General features: G+C 41.5%; 2 protein-coding genes across 2 annotated transcripts; both read right to left on the bottom strand.

The window, feature by feature from the left end:
- Positions 1-3,615: 3,615 nt before the first annotated feature.
- LOC148903216 (thymosin beta-12) lies at positions 3,616-5,620 on the bottom strand. The gene is made up of 3 exons (XM_088998005.1): positions 5,515-5,620; positions 4,561-4,670; positions 3,616-4,449 (listed from the first exon to the last, which is right to left on the bottom strand). The coding sequence occupies exons 2-3, from the start codon at positions 4,658-4,660 to the stop codon at positions 4,415-4,417; spliced, it is 135 nt and encodes a 44-aa protein (XP_088854131.1). The 5' UTR covers positions 4,661-4,670; positions 5,515-5,620; the 3' UTR covers positions 3,616-4,414.
- A 288-nt stretch (positions 5,621-5,908) lies between these two features.
- On the bottom strand, positions 5,909-19,034 carry LOC148903215 (ribose-phosphate pyrophosphokinase 2). The gene is made up of 7 exons (XM_088997950.1): positions 18,725-19,034; positions 13,053-13,236; positions 12,102-12,200; positions 11,230-11,354; positions 9,030-9,203; positions 8,798-8,957; positions 5,909-6,522 (listed from the first exon to the last, which is right to left on the bottom strand). Exons 1-7 carry the CDS (start codon positions 18,844-18,846, stop codon positions 6,430-6,432), a joined length of 957 nt encoding a protein of 318 aa, XP_088854076.1. The 5' UTR covers positions 18,847-19,034; the 3' UTR covers positions 5,909-6,429.
- Between the last annotated feature and the right edge of the window lie 1,454 nt (positions 19,035-20,488).

Here is a 20,488-nt window from a genome sequence, read left to right as displayed (position 1 = left end):
TAAAGCATAGCAGCAATTTGGAGTCATTCATTATTAATACTCAAGTGCATCCGCAGCCATGTGAACTTGACACTTACATTTCAGTCTGGTTATCTTTACGTCTGTGAAGGCTCTCAAAGAAGTACAGATGACGGCTGAAGAAACCTTTTCATCTGGTTATCTTTATTATTTAGGTGATACCGTCGACTCCTGTGAGTCACACACTCACAAGTACCATAACACTGATTTATTGGAATGAATAAATAACTTGACCTGGAAGATGTGGGGCTATAAAAATGTCACTTTGGCTTTCTTTTCGTACAAATTCACACAACACACTGCGATTGGCTGGCAACCTGTCCAGGGTGTCCTTGCCTTCCGCCCTACCTCAGCTGGGATCGTCACCAGCACACCCGCGACCTTTTTGAGGATCGGCGGATCAGAAAATGGATGATTACATGAATGAACATGCACCAAATGCTGTGTATCATTTCACTGTGGTTACCATGGTAAACTTGTCCATTTGTTGTCATGGAAACAGCATATGTACTTGGTTAAATAGGAGTCGCTGTAACATTCAAAAATACAACAAAAAAAAAACACTTTTGTTGTAATTCTGGACCTTTATTTACTAAGAAGAGAAACATTTGCAAAAGTACAACTAAATCTGAAACATTGTTAAGAATGTGCAAAGGAAGTCCAGCTCTACTTCTCCTTTTGATCAAGGAACATACGCAAAAAGGCTTTTGATCATATAGAACTGCTCTTGGCTTAAATCCAGTGGGAGGCCCCTTCATTTGGTGGTACCTGAGCCTTCATTGAGGTCACGTTCAACTAAATACACTTTCGATACCATGGTAGAAACCATAAAGACGGTGCCATGTAGATCCACTGGAGCAGTTGACAATCATATATAAATCTAATAACATGAAAACATAATACGGCAGCAAAAGAGGAGCAGTACACTTCACAAGTTGGCAGAGTGTTTTAAGAATCAATATAATTGTGCAATTAGAGGTCAGTTGAACAAGCGTTTGCCTGTCTGCACTGTGTAATGTAATTGTGAATCCCGCAGAGGCAATTTTAGGAGAGTCTGTCCAGGAACTGACTGTAAAATACAACATTAGCAAAGCAGCTTTGGTTACTAGTAATTGTATACACATGACAGCTTTGATCGCGGGAGTTGTCCTCTCTGACATTTTTGACAGCAAGTTTGCTCACTGGTGTTAGTTTAGAATTTGTCATTTTATCTGCCCGAGCCAGCAGGAAACTGAATTCCATCAGGAAACTTCCATCGTGGCGCAAACAAAACACATTTCTGCAGCTGTACGGTTGGCATTTTGCTGGTGGGTCGCAGGCGCATGCTGATTCATTGGCTGGGCGAAATGCTGCTACTGGAGGGGGCGGCGGTTGCCATGGTGATGGACAGCAGAATCAGTGTATGTCTCCTCCCGCCCGCAAGTGATCGAGACGTTATCGACTGTGAAAAACCCCAAAGATCACTCGATAATGCGGAGTCTTCAGTGACTGCAATGGACATTTTTTGGGCGATGCTTGGGCTGCTCTGAGCATGAACATGACGATGCAGATTTAACCTCAAACATCATCACATGTGACAACCGCCCAAGTGCAAACGGAATAAACATAAAAACAGATGGTGGGAATATAATATGTCATCAATACCAAGGAAGTCACTGCACCCAGACAACTGAGCCACATGCGGTGCATTTGTAATCTCCCGAGTATTTGGACCACGACAGCGGCAGCTGGACTATCTTGCCAGGGAGACAAAGACGTGACTCAGCAACAGCTGTTGCCATGGGTTACCAGGCAGTGCAACCCCCCAAAAGGCTTGTTGCTCACGTGATTTGTGTTGCTGTATGAGGGGGGTACTCAAACTTCTGATAGACATGAAAAGTGCTTGGCATTCAAATCCTCTGTCAAGTATAATTTATTCAAAACTTCTGTAATTTTCTGAAGAATATTGGCGCCATTAGACTGTCATCGCTGGACAGCGTTGGGGCTATTGTGCTTTTTTTTGAAATGGGCAGCATTTTCACAGCCCCACTTTGTTCGGCGGAAAGGTCGGTGCTGTTGCACAGTCTGCGCCTGGATGGATGCATGGCTTCAGGAGCCCGCGATGACAGTAAAGGAGCGTCAGCGCAGAGTGCTGATGCGTATATGGAACTCTCACGACTTGGAATTGAAACAGATTTATGTGGGACAGGAGATGTGAGACAGTCTCCTTTGGTCAATGGATGCTACAGCTTTGTGTTTGCTTTCAAAACTTAGCTTGTAGCAGACGTTCACATTTCACCATGACGTTCCTGATCCACTGGTGAAAAAGACGCTTTGAACTCCTCCCGTTTTATCTCGAACTTCTTTATACAACAAAAGTTTTTTTTAAGTTTATTTATTTTTTGGTTGTTTTCATTTCAAGATGGCGTCGCAACAGTGGCTGCCTTTACAGCATCTCCTGTATTTTGTTTTTCTACTTCTTCCTTTCCTTTTCGGACTTCATCACTTTGCCGCTGTCAAATGTACATTTCTCCACTGCGAGACTAATAAAGGCGAATCCAATCCAAATAAAACTGACATCTGGTCAGTCACACTGACGATCTCTGAAAGGTCCTTTGTCGGTGTTTTTTTATTTAAAAAAAAACACTTACTCCATCTACTACTGATTCAAAGCTCACAGAAATAAGTGATTGAGTTTGTTTGATTTATTAGCTCACAAAAGTACACATACTGTTTTTTCAAGATTGATTCCACATGATTCACCGCAAATGATTTCACGGACTACCACGCTTATGGCTTGCAAAACTCGACTTTGAGAAACATGGAGCAAAGGGACCTGAGACCTATGAAGCTAGCGATACATGCAAAATGGAAGGCGTTAATCTGAACACAAGCTTGGCCTGGCCCCCCACTCACCACCGCCCCCTAAATGCAGATTAATACCTTATTAAGAGAAACTGATTTAACACCAATCCACTTACACTCACATGGAGGACGACAGCAGACCAAGGAAACCTCGCTAGTTTAACAGTGTTTGCGTTCACCTCGGGTGACGCTTTCCCAACATTGCCGCCATGCCCTGAGCCCCCAAACGACGGGGTGCAGTGATGAGCAGGTTTGGCTAATATACAAGATTGTCTGCCCACACCATGCTAATGACATTAAGGCTTTGTCAGTAGTGGCTAATTCTGGACAAAGGCAGTTTAGGAGGCGGAGCAAATCTCCTGCTGAGGCTACACCTTGTACTGTGGGTCACGCTGTCTCATAAGCCACTGCAGGGACTCACGCTGAGGATGTTTTTGGAATGTGGGAAGCATAAACAGGACAAGCTCATGCAGGAAGGCCGGATATATCATATGCAGATACACAACAATCAGACTATTTTTGAAGACTAAAGAATGAGCCTCTGAGAAAAACAGGTGGCCAATGATAACATTTTAAATAACTGTGCAGCAAAATCATTGTTGGTATGAAAGATGAAGCCCAGGTTTTGTGAACGTGGATGCTTGCATATGAACCCTGCCTGCAAACCAGCCGAAGGCCTCACTGAGGGCTGCTAATGAGAACAAAAGGATCGCGTTGTGCCGTGTAGCTCATAAACACTTCACATTACACATCTTAGTAACAAATATTTTTTATTACATTTTGTGGTTTTTCCATTCCTTGCAATGGATTGTGGCGGAGTAATGTGACTGCTTGTACTTTACAAAAAAAAATCAATAATGGCTCTTAAAGCACATGGACTCCCTCGGTTGATTTTTTTTATGCTGACATAAAATCATGAATCACTTTGAGGAAACGACTGACATTTGAAACACAAAGAAGGTCCATTTGTTTCCAGAATTTGTTTGAAATCCGTTGTTTGTCATCCACTGTGCATACAAAAGAAATAAAAACATACATAAAACAGTGTCATTTTTGTGGGGTGGTCGTCACTAAAAGCGTACAAAGAAATTTGTGCATTTCCACAAAATTAGAAGGACGACACAACAACAACCGCGGAAAAGCTAGACGCCGAGGCTTTGGCGCAAAAAGCAGCATCGTGGGAAATTGGGGTAGTGACCACGAGGGACAGTGACGCACTTCTTGGGATGCAGACGCTTCCTCACCCTTATAACCTCTCTGCTCGAGAGCTACAGTGACCATTCAAACACGTCCAGGATGCTCTACTACCTCCTCTTGTTCCTCCTCCACTCTCCCACTCCTCTCCATTTCCAAGATGTGTGTCGTCCCGTCCACGTGGGCGGCTTTGTTATTTTATCATTGTGGTTTTGTCATTTCGGTTACAAAGTTATACAGCTAGAAGATGTGACTGATGAAAACAAGGCAATGCGGAAGGAAGGGAGAAAGAAGGGAAGGAGTGGGGGGGGGGGCATGTCGGGGGATGGGAGAGGGACTCTGGGCATGACGTGGGGCTTCACGACGTCGTCGCTGCCTTCTCTTGTTCGATGGCTGCAAGGAGGGAGAAAATTTGCACCACACATTAGAATCTAGATAGATAGATAAATAGATAGGAATGTAGATAGATAATAGATATGAATGTAGATCCTAGGGCTGTCTTACTTTCTTTTGTTGGCAGAATGTTCTTCTCCTTGGTCTCTGTCTTCTTCAGCTTGTTCTTATCAAAGCTGGTCACCTCTGAGATGTCAGGTTTGTCACTCATCTTTGCGGGTCTGCAAGATCACAAAAGTCCTTATTCGATAAAAAAGAGGACTATATTTGTTCCCTGTAGTAATTGGGAGAATAGTGGTTTGAATAATTCCTGGAAGTCTCGATGTGAAAGGAGGGGGGGGGGGTCCTGAGAACCCCTCCTGACGACGAGGTCTGGGCGTTGGCCAAATGTAATTTCGCTGGTTACTTTCGCTGCTTGCCAGCTCCTACCCCTTCGTTCTTTGTTCGCCAGCCGTGGCTGTCGTGATTTGACTGGCAGGCATCAAAACGCAGTCATCCCGCACGGGGACTTGACAACCAAGTCCACTAATTTACATAACAATAGCAGACCGCCTTGCAGGCTCCCAGAAGGAAAACAAAGGAGACGCAGACGATGACAAATGAAAAATTCCAAGAGGTCTTGACCGGCCATTGTAGAAATATGATGTACTTTTGTTCCTGATCATGGCCAAATCCACGTTGGAGCACCTTCACCAACCCACCACCACAGCTCAATGTAAGGGAACCACCGCCCAGGTCCAGTTGGTCATTCCAGCTCAAATCAATCGTCGTGTGCAATACATTTGATGCCAGTCGATTACCTCCGTGAACGCCCGTGGCTAGTAACAGTGGGCTAATGGATGGTTTAACAAAGGGAAATACACTCCACATGGGTGGGTTGGTCGGACAAAGGGCGCGCGCGCTCGCTTGGATCAAATCATTAGCTGCTCCTCTTAAAACAACGGCATGGTGTGATTCCATGTTTCCACTGGCGGAACGACATCATCAATGCAACACTAATGCAATGTAAAACCCAATGGAGACACGAGGGAGAGAAATACTGGAAGGAAGGGTGATGGAGCTTACCGATGAGTCGTCTGTCGTGGACGAGTTGTATTGAGGTTCTGCTCAAGCGCGTTGCAACAGAAAAAGGCGAGACACGGCCGGACGCAAGCTCACATATACTCACAAATATGCTAATGATGGTGACATCACAAGAAGAAAGTCCTGCATGGCTCCCCCTCCTGGCAAGACACTAAAACTGCACGTTCGAGTTCATTGGTGCTATCGTTGAAAATTGAGAAAATAAAGGATCCGCGTACAAATATTTCATGTTTGTTTGTTTTGCACCTTTCGTTAAGCAAATTTACGCTGTTATTTGATACAAATGTTACCTCTCGTTAGAGTTTGAAGGGACGAGTCATTCACGTGTATGAGACGTCCTCTCGTGGTGAGATTCGGAAAGGCGGACAAGAACATGTTAGGAAAGCGATTGCCAAAGTTTTATTGTCAAAATATGCTGCTTGACTTACAATACATAAAAAAAACAAAGACGACCCATTGGAGGTACAAAATTCCCGTGTCATGGCTTGAATCACGTTTCAAGCCACCACTGGATTGATGATACAGATCCATTGACCTTTTTTTGAACATTTTAATACATTTTGTGGGTTGTCAGAATGTAACTGTGTCATTTTCAGCAAGAGCTGATGTGAATACCCAATGGCCAAGATTTGTGTTACCAAACTCTTCTGTTAAAAATTCATTTTTAGTAAATAAGTGGAAGTGGAATGCTTCAGTTAAAGTTAAGGACAGGACATGATAGGTCCATTTGCGAGCTAAAGTGAGGGGTGAGGGCTTTCTCCATCTCTTGGATGGGAAGATTCAAAGATGATGTGCACGCAAGACCAAAACAACCGGCGCTGATGAGCTTTTGGGTGAGAGTTGCCGTGGTAGATGGAGAAGACAAAAGGGGAGAAGGGGACCCCTTCTCACGCTCCATTACAAGGGGACGTGGCTGAAGAGGTAGGATACAGATTCACCATTGTGGGTTCTCCTGATGGCCTCTGCCAGGATCATGGAGATGTCAATGACCTACAACGTAGGAGAGACGCGATGTAAATACATGTTATATTTGAAAACCAAGAATAAGAATGTAATTATCAGAAGATAACGATTGTATCTATGATGCATGTTATTTTTTAAAAATTGGAATAAAATTCAATTAAAAGAAATCGAGCTATATGACCCACCCACCAATCAAAATATTGGGGTAACATTGTATAGCTACTCATTGCAATTAAAGGGAAATCCTACATCATTTATTCCTTGACTCATTCGCTGCCATTCCCGAATTTAATCGTGAATTGAAAAGTTTAACGTGAAGCGCCATTCCCGAATTTGATCGGGTTTTGGTGTTTCTTGCGGGGATGCTGATAAATTGCTGGTCGGACCTCTGGCATTTGCCTTTTGTCCATGTTAGTGCTTTGTTACAGCTTCATCTGTTGTTAAAGCACCATATACATCAATACGTATGTATCGTATTGTATTTTGTACAACCGCCCCCATTTCAAGCTCAGATAACTCCAGACCCATATAACTTAGGAATTAGCTTTTTTGTTCTGATGAAAGAGAGTGTAAGGTTTCTAACGCTCTACTGAATGTTTATGTAGTCCTAATACTCAATATTCTGTGGGGTCTGGAATTTGAGTGAAAATGACAAAAACCCTGGCACTGGAGTGGACACATTTTTGCACGTCTGGCAGTGAATGAGTTAAAACACATACAGTGAAAGGCCAATTTGAAAAGTTTTTATGCTTTCCAAAGGACTGAGGTATCATAAGATGGCACCAAATGCCAAAAGGGAACTTCGTAAATGGTGTCCAGAAACTATGGTGAAGTGAAACAACTAAACATAACCTTTGTGTGTTCAAGAGGGGCTAAATTTTGCCTGGGTTGTTGGTGCAAATTGAGTCTTTGCAATGTGTGGATATTTTTGCTCTGCTGAGTAGCTCCCAAAAAGCATGCAGTCATTTTTTTTGTCATTTTGTATTTTTTATCGTAACCAAACACTGCAATATACAGTTATCATTGCTGGACAACAATATACTGTAGTGCAATTCACGATGATGTCAAATGACTGGTACAACTGTCTGACAATCCTGTGAGACAAAAGTGACAATTGAAGCCAGCACCACATTCACAAAGTGAACTTGGAACACGTCAGTCAGTCTATTGGAATGAAAACGCCTCAACATGGCGTTCTTTAACTTTGGTTGGGTCACACAATACACCTGTATTTTCCGGTGAATAAGGCGCACCCAAAAGCCTTTATTTTCTTCCAAAAATGACTGCGCCTTATATGCAGGTGCATTTTATATCTGAAGTAATATTGAGCCACAATGTCTAATGTCAGCAGGCACGCCCCCCCGCCGAAGTAGTGCGTAACGATACCCTCAACTGTAGTGCCTTATAATGTGGTGTGCTTTATATTTAGAAACATGTTATATCTTTCTATATTCTATTTCAAAAACTTTTTCATTCATTTAAGGTGCGCCTGATACATATCTGCGAACTACTCCGGTTTTGCCATAATTGGTATGGTTTTCATTATCCCATTCCAGGTTAGGGTTTATTAATGAAAATTACGATTTCTAATAAAAACAATAAGTTAAAAATTGTCAACATAGTAAATACCCAACGTTCATCCAAAACCCGAGATTACTAAGGATGATATCTAACTTTAGAACAGACGATCGGCACAGTGCCAGCTGTGAGATTCCTGACCAGACGTCGACCTGGACCGACCTGTGGCCCTTGTACCCTGGTGTATTATTAGACTTTTTTGGTTTCAGAAGTTGGCGGGTATGTTTAAACTGTATATAGAAAATTTGTGAAAATACACCATTCATTGGGCGTGTGCCTTATACTCCGGTGCGTCTTATACACCAGAAAATACAGTAATTGCCCCACAATATTATGAAATAATTTTGCTGCCTTATTAGCGTCGAATTAAATGTGGGAGGCATTTTTTAAGATAAAATTGTGGATAAATGATGACATTACAATCACAAACAATTGCAATATTTCCTTTGCAGCCTGCCCAGCCCAAATGATTGATGGCCGAATGCTTAGAGAGCATTGCCCAGTTACAATTTAGCACCTACAGTGGTTATAAAAAAGTCTACACAAACCTGCTCGCCATGTTTCTGTCATATTAAAAAAACTGCACCAAGATAAATCATTTTAAAACTAAAGTCAAGCTCTGTACTGTTGAATTTGCACAGGGCTACAAATCACTTTCCAAGGCCTTTCTTTATACACAGCTCAAAATGTGAGCACTCATGCGTTGGTGAATGTTGTAGGAGACCTGAATTTTTGGACACGCCTTCATCTTCTCCTCCTGGGGGATCGTGTTGGTCACCACCACCGCCTCAAATGGAGCATTGTTGATGCGCGAAATGGCGGGACCCGAGAAAATGCCATGAGTGAGGATGGCGTAGACTTTAATGGCGCCGGCATCTATCAACCTGAAGCGCGGGAGAGTGAATGTTAAAACAAACGGACACTCAAAGAATAAACTGCACATGTGCTATACCGACTTGTCAGCAGCATGGCAGATGGTTCCACAGGTGTCAGCCATGTCGTCCACCAGTATGGCGACGCGGTCCTTGACGTCCCCTACGAGCACCATGCGGTCCACTTCATTTGCTTTCTTTCGCTCTTTGTGGATGAGGGCGAAGTCGACGTTCAGTCGATCCGCAATGGAGGTCACGCTGCACAAACATAGCGAGAGTCACGTCTCAAGACCGGTCATGCGGCACACTGTTTGATGTTTACATTGACATGGGGATGCAACACACCTGTGGGGGCAAATCAAGCTTCATGAAGCACTTGTGATCATTTTAACTCCTCTAGATTGCACTCTTGGAATATAGATAAAGAAAATAATACATTTCTATTGCACAAGTCCCACACTCCAAAAACATGCATGGCAGGCAGATTGACCACTCCAAATTGTCCCTCGGTGTGAGTGTGAGAGTGACTGTTGTATGTCTTTGTGTGCCCTGCGATTGGCTGGCAACCAATTCAGGGTGTCTCCCGCCTCGTGCCCAAAGACAGCTGAGATAGGCTCCAGCAACCCCCGCGACCCTAATGAGGAATAAGCGGTACGGAAAAATGAGATGAGAAGTTCCACCATGATGTCCCTGATCCACTGGTGGAAAGACACTTTGATCCTCTCCTCTTTCATCTGGAAATGCTTCATGTCATCACAAAGAGGGTACAGCAAGTCCTGAAGAATGAATGTCTCTCTGTGTCTTTGTTTTGTCATATTGTCTCTATGCTGTCATATTATTTGTTATTTAGTTTTTTTTTTGTTCTTTTGACTTCAAGACGGCGCCGCGAGAGTGGCTGCCTTTCCAGCAGCTCATGTATTTCGTTTTTCTACTTTCATTCCTTTCATCACTTTGCTGCTGTGAAATGTAAATTTCTCCACTGTGAGACTAATAAAGGCATATCCAATCCAATCCAAGTCTTTATCTTTGAAGAGCACCATCTAAAGGAGTAAAAGCGTAAAAAAGAACTTCCCCATCACTACAATTAACGACCTCGACCACTAAACTACATTTAAAACAGTGACAATATTTGTCTTGACAACGCCCCAAAGAATAAAGATAATTCGCACTGTGCATGGTAAATCAAAAGCAATTCAATGTGAAGACTCTCAGGGGCCATTTGATTTTTATGTGCACACCCCATGGGAAAAGTTTGGAGAACCCGACGGTGTTCGGCAAAATTGGCCCAGATTCTGCACTAAGTCTATTTGGGCAAAAACATGATTACATTTTTATTTGTGTGTACAGTGACGCAAAAAAACAAATACATACATGAGAATTCCCCATTTTCTTCAATTGTTCATTTTCAATTAAAGGACAACCGACGCCTCCGGACAAGTTGTGTCCATAATTTGTAAAATGGCTTCAAATGACTTCTACTGAGCGTATTTTACAAAGATTCCACCGCATATATCTATATTTTATGTTTTAAGACTCGCGCGGAATATTCAGAAAGTCTTGTTTTCGAGTTAATGACGATGCCTGACGTGACGTCACGTCTGGAACGCCCCTGACCGAGAAAGCGACACACAATGCATTTTGGGTACTTTGTTTGGTCTGAAAACTTTGTGTTGATGGCGAAATTAGAAGGAAAAAACAAAAATAACGCGATGGTGAATCATTGTGTGTTGCACTAAGACTTCTATTTCATACTAGTTGACACAAATTCCCAGCAGACAAATCAGCCCATTTCCAACGGAGCTTGGGCGCATCTTGTGCATTTTCTGGGACGCTACATTGGAGTCCGGACGGCTCGAATTGATACGGGAGGACTTCTTTAATCGATTGCAAACATTTATGCTTTCCTCTTCAGAACTATTTGAATCATATTCATAACTGGATAAGTAACAAGAAAGCATCTTCTCCGAATCTGAAGCCATTGTTTTGATTCTAGAGCAAGGCAAGACTCCTGGTGTGACGTCACGAACAAGGGGGCGGGACCTTCTGAAACTCACCATCTCTGAGGTCATTTTGAAGTAGTTTTGGGACGCTAACTCATTTGTATTGGTGTTTTGCATTTGACAAAAAATATCAGCCTGTGTGTTTTGGGTATTTTAGATGCTATAAAACGTTTTTCTGATGTCAGGAAACAAAAAAATGTCGGTTGTCCTTTAAGGTTGGGATTTGGGAAACATTGCTATAAGACAATTTGACCTCAGAGGTTTGTCATCGTGAAGAATCTTACCGTTTCGCACCCCCAGCGTCAGGAGACACAATGATGCAGTTTTTCCACTCTGGGATATTTTCGCGTATCCACTGCAGGACAGCCGGCTCTGCATATAGATTGTCCACAGCAATGTCGAAAAAGCCCTTTGGGGAAAAACAGAGTATTGATGTCATTTGAAGGCTGCAATTTTCTAATTACAAAAAATCACCTGTTCCTGAAGAACATATGCCCAACTACAGTTACTTTTTGTTGTTTGTTGTAAAATGTGACCTTACCAAAAATAAAAAATAAAAAAACAGAAGGCATCCCTGAGTTCAATTCGTTTGGTGACTGCTTGTTACTCACAAGACTGTTTTGCAAATAATCTGATCCTATTGAAATAAATGAAAAAAAAAAAGATGTTTATTTGAAAGAGGGAAATAGCACTCCATAACAATGTGCATCTGGACATATAATTAAACTAAATAATTTTTCGGCATAATGTATTAATTAACGGCCATTTTGCTGCTTTGGCCACCTTGGAGAAGTTAAAACAGGCATTTGTACTGTTCCGCAAGGCTCTCAATCCATTCCAGCTCACCAGGACGGCACTAATATGTGTGCTTCTTCGGGGGATGTAGAGAACACGATTTGCATAGCAATAAATTGGTTGTCTACATGTTTTGCTGCACTGTTAATTTTAAATACGCTGCTTAAAGGGGCTATACCTCTACAACATATTGTCAGTGCTATTGAGCCTTGTAATTGTTTTTGTTGAGTGGAAATAAACAGTGTGATGTTTTTATTTGGGGGGGAGGGTTAAGAATTGTTCACTATTTGGCAAATGACACCATTGTATAACCATTTTTGATTCAACATCAAACATGCGGGTATAAGGTACGTGCACCCACCTGGATTTGGGAGGCGTGAAGATCCATTGTGATAATGTGGTCAGCACCAGCCACGGACAACATGTTTGCCACCAGCTTGGCCGATATGGGCGCTCGGCTCTGTAAATAGCATGCGGCACAGTCACAACACAAGTCACGATGTGTGTATGTGTTAGGGGGTGGGAAGAGGGGACAACACACACTTCAAAGACGTGATTATAGTGCAGCCAGTGATTCAGAGATATAGCGTATATGCATGCTGCACGTTTAACTTTTACCTCTCTTTTAAACGTAAACTGTGGGTTTTGTTGCCGAAACACTGAAGTGGATGCGGGTGATATTTAGCTGTCAGCTCACAAAGGCTCATTCTGAGGTAGAGCTGAATGATTTTGAAAAGTATTCTCATTGCAATGTTAATTTTAATTCGAATTACTATTCAGCCCTACTCTAAAACCACTAAAAATCCAGTTGTTTACTGACCATGAGATTAATTCATTCACTGCCAGACGAAGGCGATTGTCACTCAAATTGCAGGACCCACAGAATATTGAGTTTTAGGACTACATCAACACTCAATGCAGCGCGAGAAACCTTAGACTCTCTTCTTTTATCAGAAAAAAAGAGTTAATTCCTAAATTATATGGGTCTGGAGTGATATGAGCTTGAAATGGGGGCAACTGTACACAATACAATACATACAAATAGATTTATGTTGCGCGTTAACAACAGCTTTAACAAAGCACTAACATGCAACACACAACAAAAAAGGTAAATGCTGCCCCCTCGTGGAAAAAAAATTGCCAGAGGTCTGACCAGAGCTTTATCGGCACCCCCGCAAGAAAAAAAACAAAACCCAAATAAATTCGGGAATGGCAGCGAATGAGTTAAACAGTGATTCCCAAATTTTTTTGTCCCGAGTCATAAATTATGCACTGAGGGAGAAAAACGATCCCAATGAAAACCTCCAACTACCTTGTCCTTTTTGTCCTGTCGGGCATAAGGGAAGCAGGGGATGACTGCGGTGACGCGGGATGACGAGGCGATTTTGCAGGCGTTGATCATAATTAAAAGCTCCATGAGGTTGTCGTTAATCTCGCCACACCCGCTCTGCACGATGTACACGTCCTCGCCGCGCACACTCTCCCCAATCTCCACACTGTTGGTTCAACAGAAGAGGAAAATGGCAATAAATTGTTTTTCTTTGCCCCCACACTTCCTCTTTAAAAAAGGCTAGCTAGACTTCATACAATGCGTTAATAGAGATTAGAAATTACACAAGGTCACTTTGTACAAAAACATTGCACTTGTCCTTAGACTTTCCACCGCATTCAAACTGCACCATTAATCATCATTTGTATTATGTCCCGTGACACCTGCTTGCGCTGCAGAGAGGGAGACAAAAGAAGCGGGAGGTACAGTACAGTATTTAAACAAGTCCAGGCAGCAGGCATGAGTGTGAAACATTCCTGTTTGGAATATGGGACTCAGTCCAACATAGCTTCATCCATGTGATCACTGACACAGGATAATTTTCACGCTCACATGCTGAAATTGATCAGTTTCCACAAAATCCACACACAAATGGTTTGTTTCATGTTCATGACCACGATCTGATTAAATCTATGTGCAACTTTGAAACTGCAGCAAAGCCAAATCATGCTGTCACACTAAGTCATCATCGTTGTTATTGTAGTGCAGACCTTGACCGGTTAAGGTCAGCTGGTGAAAGCTTGTGTGGGAGCTGTGAGAGAAAGTGTAAAGTTCGCAAATTTCTCACCTCCTTTTAGTTTGAGGGGAGTGAGAAAACACATTGTTTTTAGATGCCTATCATCCAAACAGCTGAGTTCCCAAGTTGACAACCGTGGAATTATAAATATTATCACCAGTTCCCAAATTTGACCTCAGGATATCCCATTTGTTGTTTTATTGTGGGACATAAAGTACAAATATTTTGTCAATGTAGTTAAGAAGGCTTTCTGTATTTTACTTGAGACGTATTTTTTCAGAAAATCTTTCACAAGGATATGGACTGTCTTTTTGAATGAGTCCATCAAACGTTTGTATTGGGCGCAAAAGCACAGAAGTGGTGCATCCTAAATTTTCTACCTCATGTCATCCAACACCACAGTTTTATATATATTTTTTTCAAACTAAATTGCCACCCGTCTTTTTGGCTGATATTGACTGTTAGATGATTAGCTAACAATCGGTTCATCATAACATGTGTTTTATTAAAATGACAATTACACAAAACTGCTAATTTACTGGTATCTTAAAGTATTGATGCTTGAAGTTCATTCAAAGGTTTTACTTCTTTCCTTTCCTCTTCCTTTCATCACTTTACTGCTGTGAAATGTAAATTTCTCCCCTGAGAGAATAATAAATAATAAATCCAATTCAATCCAAAATTGTCAATTATACCTATACCTCTGAAGATGGAGGTTACTGATTCGCTGTGGCGACCCCTTGAAGGGAAAAGCCGAAAGGAAAAGAAGAGGAGATCTTTCCACCCGCAGCTATTTTGACTTCATAGCTTGTGGACAAAGGTCACTTACCTAGGCCTGTCACAACAGTTTTTAGAACAATACTTTCCTGAAAAATGTCAGGCGAAACAATATTATTAGCTTTGCTTTTTTTTGGAGGCGGGCGCTGCTAAGAAGCCAAAGCTTCTAAAATATGTACAGGTAACATTCGACTTACGACCGAGTTCCGTTCCAACCAAACGGTCGTAAGTAAAATGGTTGTAAGTCGAAATCCATTCAAAATGTTGAATAGACTCTGAGGCTAAATGACTCGCAAATTCCCCCCCTCTGGTGCCATCACACAGCCCATTGCTTTGTGAGAGTGAGATGCCGGCTGGCTGGCCAAAATTGTAGTACTCGCAACTGCTAGCGCGTTGCGGTGCTAGGCGTAGAACAGGGGTCGGGAACCTTTTTGACTAAGAGAGCCATAAAAGTAAAATATTTAGAAATGTTTTTCAGCGAGAGCCACACGCACGCGCGCGCGCACATACATACGCTCGCGTGCGCGCGGCCACTTTTCAACAAAATATCAGGATGTATTATTTAAAATAACTTTGTGATAGTACTCACCGTTAACATGGATGGTTTTCCGTTCCTCGTGTCTGGTAAAAATCCAGGAAAACGATCGGAATGAAATTCAATTTGCTGGTCCAGAGGCGAAGTTACTGCTAGCTAGCCTGCACACGGCTCATAAGCTTCCACACTTGCTATCTGCAATCTACTACGTTAACATGGGGCTTGTTAAAATGTCACTGACATTCGACTGTTTCATCGATGGTATTGTTTCATTGCAAATTAGAATCAGAACATTTTCTCTCCTCTAATGCTCCGGTGCTTTCACGCTGAAGTGCACTAGTTGGGCGTGAAGTGCACTAGTTGGGCGTTTACCTGTTTCAACATGATGGCCACTATCATCCAATCAACATGGCGCTTTCGGCCATTCTAGGTCAGTGTCATCCAATCAAAATTGTGCTTTCCGCCAACTGCAGCCCCAACGGGAAATGAACGACGAAAAAAACGACGATATGTATTATAATATGTAATATTTATCGGCGAGCCATATGCAATCATCAAAAGAGCCATATATGGCTCGCGAGCCATAGGTTCCCGACCCCTGGCGTAGAATAAAAAAATTAAAAATTGGGTCTGGAGGTCGTTTTAAGTATGGCTGGTCGTAAGTGGAGCTGGTCGTAAGTCAGATGTTACTTTCTCTTCTTTTCCTTTCGGCTTTTCCCATCAAGGGGTCGCCACAGCAAATCAGTGTCCTCCATCTTTAGAGGTTTGATCCGCATGTTTGTTTTGGCCAAGCTTTTACGTCGGATGCCCTTCCTGACAGAACCCTCTGTATTTATCCGGGCTTGGCACCGGAACAAGAAGACTTATGTGCCTTTGTGGCTACAGAACAAGCAACTCACTCACTCAGTCTTTATTAGTCTCCACTGTGAGACTAATAAAGGCATATCCAATCCAATCCAATCCAATCCAAAGGCTCCCAAACACAAAATGGTCAACTTTTTTTGGCATCACACTCTGAAAAGCCATTTTGAAACAGCCATATCTGGAAACCTCATCTGTAGCCTTCAAATTTTCTACCGTGTATACCTGTTACTAACAGCCTCCGCAAATTGAATTTTATAAGTGGTTCATTTTTTTACTCTTTACTTTGTGAAAACCGTCCTTTTCAATTTCCACAGATGATTTCACAATGTAAAGACTGGTAACCACAGTAAAATATCTTAATTGACGGCAATATAATAGTTAATTGAGTAGCAGGTTTTAATTTGTGACGTTTTAACATCCTGTCAGAAACAAAAATGCAGTCTGTAACAAAAGAGGTAAAACTAAGCTGTTAAGAACAACCTAAGTGATAAATTATCACATCGACTTTGGAATCTGTTTTAACAAAGTTGAGCCGCAGGTTTTTTTTTTTTTTAATGAAGAGTGTAATGATATTAACCATTTGTAATTTTGTAGTTTCAGTGGGAACTGTGACATATTATCAGAGCATTTTAAAGTCTCGGTACAGACAGATGAGCTGTACTGGTGCAATCTTAGTACGGTGTTCCATTTTTAATGTTTTTCTCGGGTGCCGATTGAGTCTTTTATTTTATTTTTTGTTTCGGTTCGACTGACACTCAAGTCTTGTGACTGAACTTTTACTACTTTTACTGTCCAAAATTATGAAATGAGTTCAACACGTTTTCAAATCACTTGACACATCTGACACAATTTAATCTCAATCAGTGTCATTATTTTTAATGTTATTGATTTTGATTGTATTTTAATTTTCTGTATTCAAACATTTTTTTCGTTTCATATTAGTTTTTTGTTCTTATTTTCATGTTGTGTTCATGGCATGCATTTCGGCGCACTTTGCCTGCTTTTAAAGTCATGAAAAAATAACAAATAAATATCGATTGGATCTGAATTAATCCAACTAGCTGTTGTTACCCAATGTGAAAATCAAACTGACACTATTTAATGCGATTAGTCAAAAGTTTTATTTTGGGTTACATTTACTGTAGCCAACGACTAGCTAGCTACTCTTATGTGGCGCGAGAATAAATACTTTCCACCCCAGTACAATGTGGTCAAACTGGCTGACGGTACACTTTTGAATAAAAGAAAATATAACAAAACACGACAAACCAAAAACGGTCGTACTAAAGGTTATTTCGCAACAGTATGCCGAGAGTTAATTCAATTTGGCGACGATTTCGGCCCAACATTTGTGCCTCCATATTGGAACGACAAACCGCTACAGTTTATCAAGTACATGCACGCTGGGTGTTACTTTATCAAACATAACCACAGGGGTGTATTTAACGCATACCAGGAAGGTGGGATTTAAAAGTAATGTTGGTGGAGTAATTTGCCTGAGCGAACGAAAAGGAAATGTCGTGTCCGATAATGGGTGTATTTACGTTAGCTTTTTAGCAAAATCGAAGTCAAGTGAGCCGCCACTTCGATTAACAACACTGCATTACGGTAGTCGGCCGCGAGCAAGCGGCGTGAGCCACCTTCAAAATAAAAGCGACACAGCGATTGCATGCCCGGCAGTGGTTTGGAAGAAAATAAATAAAAAATATGGAAAACAACTGGTTCTTTGATGTCAGGTAAGGATCACGTTCACACAGGAAGAATAAGAACTCTCAGAACAGTACCAAGACGTGTTCTCAAGTTGGAGACAGAAAACGTAGTTGTCATAATAATAACAACAACAACAACAATCATCATCATAACAATAATATTTATTATTATTATTATTATTGTTATTTATAAGGGCATTCCAAAACTCTCAAGCGACTGTCAAAGCCCCCAAGGACACTTTCAATTCAAAGAACAATTCACACCATCATAGTTGAGTGCATGATGATGTCATTTTTCATCAATTTTTAAAAACTTCTAAATGGGAAATTCTTTGTTATCCCAGGACAAAATCAACACTGGGGAAAACGACAGCACCCCAGCTATCCAACCAGACCACTCCGATACAGACCTGATATTTTATTTTGGAATAAAAGGCCTCCGAAAATTAACAACATATTGATATTGTTTGTCAATTGAAAAAAACCAAATATAAATGTTTTCGTTTCTTTTCCATTTAGAATGTAAACATCTAAATTTTAGATGTTTTTAAAATTGGCAAAAAAAATAACATGTCAGCATGCACTCAACTATGACAACTATCTCCACTTGAGAACACTTCTTGGCACTGTTCTGAGAGTTCTTATTCTTCCTAGGTGAAGGTAATCCTTACCCGAGAGCCAAGAAACCGCCTTTTTAACATATTTTTTTCATCATTTACGTCCAGACCCATGCCGGGCACTTATTCGTTGTGTCGCTTTTGTTTTGAAGATGGCCCACGCCGCTCACTTGGCGCAGACTACCGTAATGCACAGTGTTGTCAATCATAGTGGCGGCTCATTTGACTTGGATTTTGCGAGTGGAGGCTGGCTTGACCGTAGTTTTTAGCCTGGTGTGTTTACATATTAGGCTAGCTCATCACGTGTAGAGACGAGTAAACTATTGTTAGCTTCGAGCTAACATTCCGAGATGGAAAATCGAGGCCGCTATAACCACACCACATCACGTTGTCATAGAGACCATGAACATACTGACCACGTCTCCTGGTTGCTGAACTTCTTGGTTATCACTTTGCCCAGATCCAGTCCCAACCGATCGGCCACTTTCTGGGACAGGTCGTGGTGAGAGCTCCCGCTGAACAGGACGATGTTCGGCATGTTGCAATAAAGCGGTGCGAGAAAGAAGGAGAAAGTTGCAGCAGGTCTCCCCGCCAAAATAACTGCGAAATTAAGAGTTTCTGCTAATGTTGCATTGCAGTGCGGCAGAGTTGCAACATCGAATGTCGACGGCAGAGAAGGGCGAGATCCCGCATGGGTGTTGAATGCATACTGAAAGGAAGTGCGCCCGCCCCACCACTGAGCGCCAAACCATCTGCTATAGGACGTTTACACTTTTCATTCGCCATTTACACGTGCATTTCTTACGTGCACTTCTAACAGGTGGCAAAAGTATTCATGCACTGCACCCAGGTTTTGCATTGGTATAAAGTTATTACATTTATTAATACTTTTATGTGTCAAATATTCTTGTGTAAAAAACACAACTGGTAAAATTAATTGTGGTGTTTTATATTGTATTTCATAGTCTTTTCCTCTAATAGTTGGAAATTCAAAATATGCAAAGAAATTCCATCATCAGGATATACTTCAACCATGTTGTACAAATTATGAGTTTGCCCTCTTCAATGCATGCCAATCTGAACTTTTACAAAGTACCCTGCCATGTTTGCCATGTTAAGAGCATGAGAAGAGTTTTGGGAGGACAAATGGCACCTGTTCATAATGACCTGAGCATCCGACACTCCCTTTCCAACATGAACATTGTCATAACTAAGGCAATCTTCCCATTTTCCTGTGTTTTCTTTTTACAATTCATATTTGTGTGTGCTGCTTTAGTTTGATTGGCTCTGGTTCTGGATGCACTAAATACGGCTGCTAGGTCTGGAGTTCTCAAGAAAGCATAGTCTTAATATATTTTGGTCCAGGACCATTAAAACCTTTGTTGACCAACAGAAAGGATCATTTTCAATTTTCTAGTATCAATCTGCATCAGAAGCAAATGTCGGTTACATTTTTGTAGCTGCTGTTGTTGTGATTTGAGATACTCACCAGACAGTTACTTCTAGCAACAGGACACTCTTGTGATTCGCAGTTTCATAATTTGATTTTCCACAGAGAGTGGTCAGCTGAGGTTTTATGCCCCTCATGTGTCACATCATCGGAGTCATGTGCCAGGCAGCGAGTTATTCGTATCTAAATGATAGTTGAGAGTTTTCGTTAAAATGCCGAATCTAAAACTACAATTTAATAAATGCCAGCTATAAAACACGCACTACTGAGCTAAAGTTGGACTGAGCAAACATGGACTTTGCAAGCCTGCGGCAGACAGATAATCTGATTCAATGACTGAAGAAGTCACATTCTCATCACATGCCGAAAAAAAGTAAGAATAAAATCAATTCAAGGCCACCAATGTCAAAATGCCCTCTGTTCTTTACACTTTCTGTTGAGCGCTTTTACATTTGGTCATTTCACAGAAGAACAAACATGCAAAGACAATGATTTTTCAGAAATATATTTTATAGATGTCAGAGATGAAACGTCCAAAGCGCAGGTCCCCTATGTCATTTAGAGACATAGACAGAACAAAAAATAACTTCTTTCCCATTTACATGTAAACCAAGAATTGCTCTTGAGCCACAGTGGTTATTTATTTGTAGGACTGGCCGAGGTGGGTGTGACAATCAAATGTCCTCCTCCAAACCGTTTCCCCAATTAAAAGCGCAGCATTATTCCAGCG

Source organism: Hippocampus bargibanti, linkage group LG01 (genome assembly GCF_051943395.1).
Source record: "Hippocampus bargibanti isolate YZ-2025 linkage group LG01, ASM5194339v1, whole genome shotgun sequence".
Classification (NCBI taxonomy): domain Eukaryota; kingdom Metazoa; phylum Chordata; class Actinopteri; order Syngnathiformes; family Syngnathidae; genus Hippocampus; species Hippocampus bargibanti.
The sequence above is the reverse complement of the archived record's forward strand: the minus strand, read 5'-3'. Positions and strand labels throughout refer to the sequence as shown.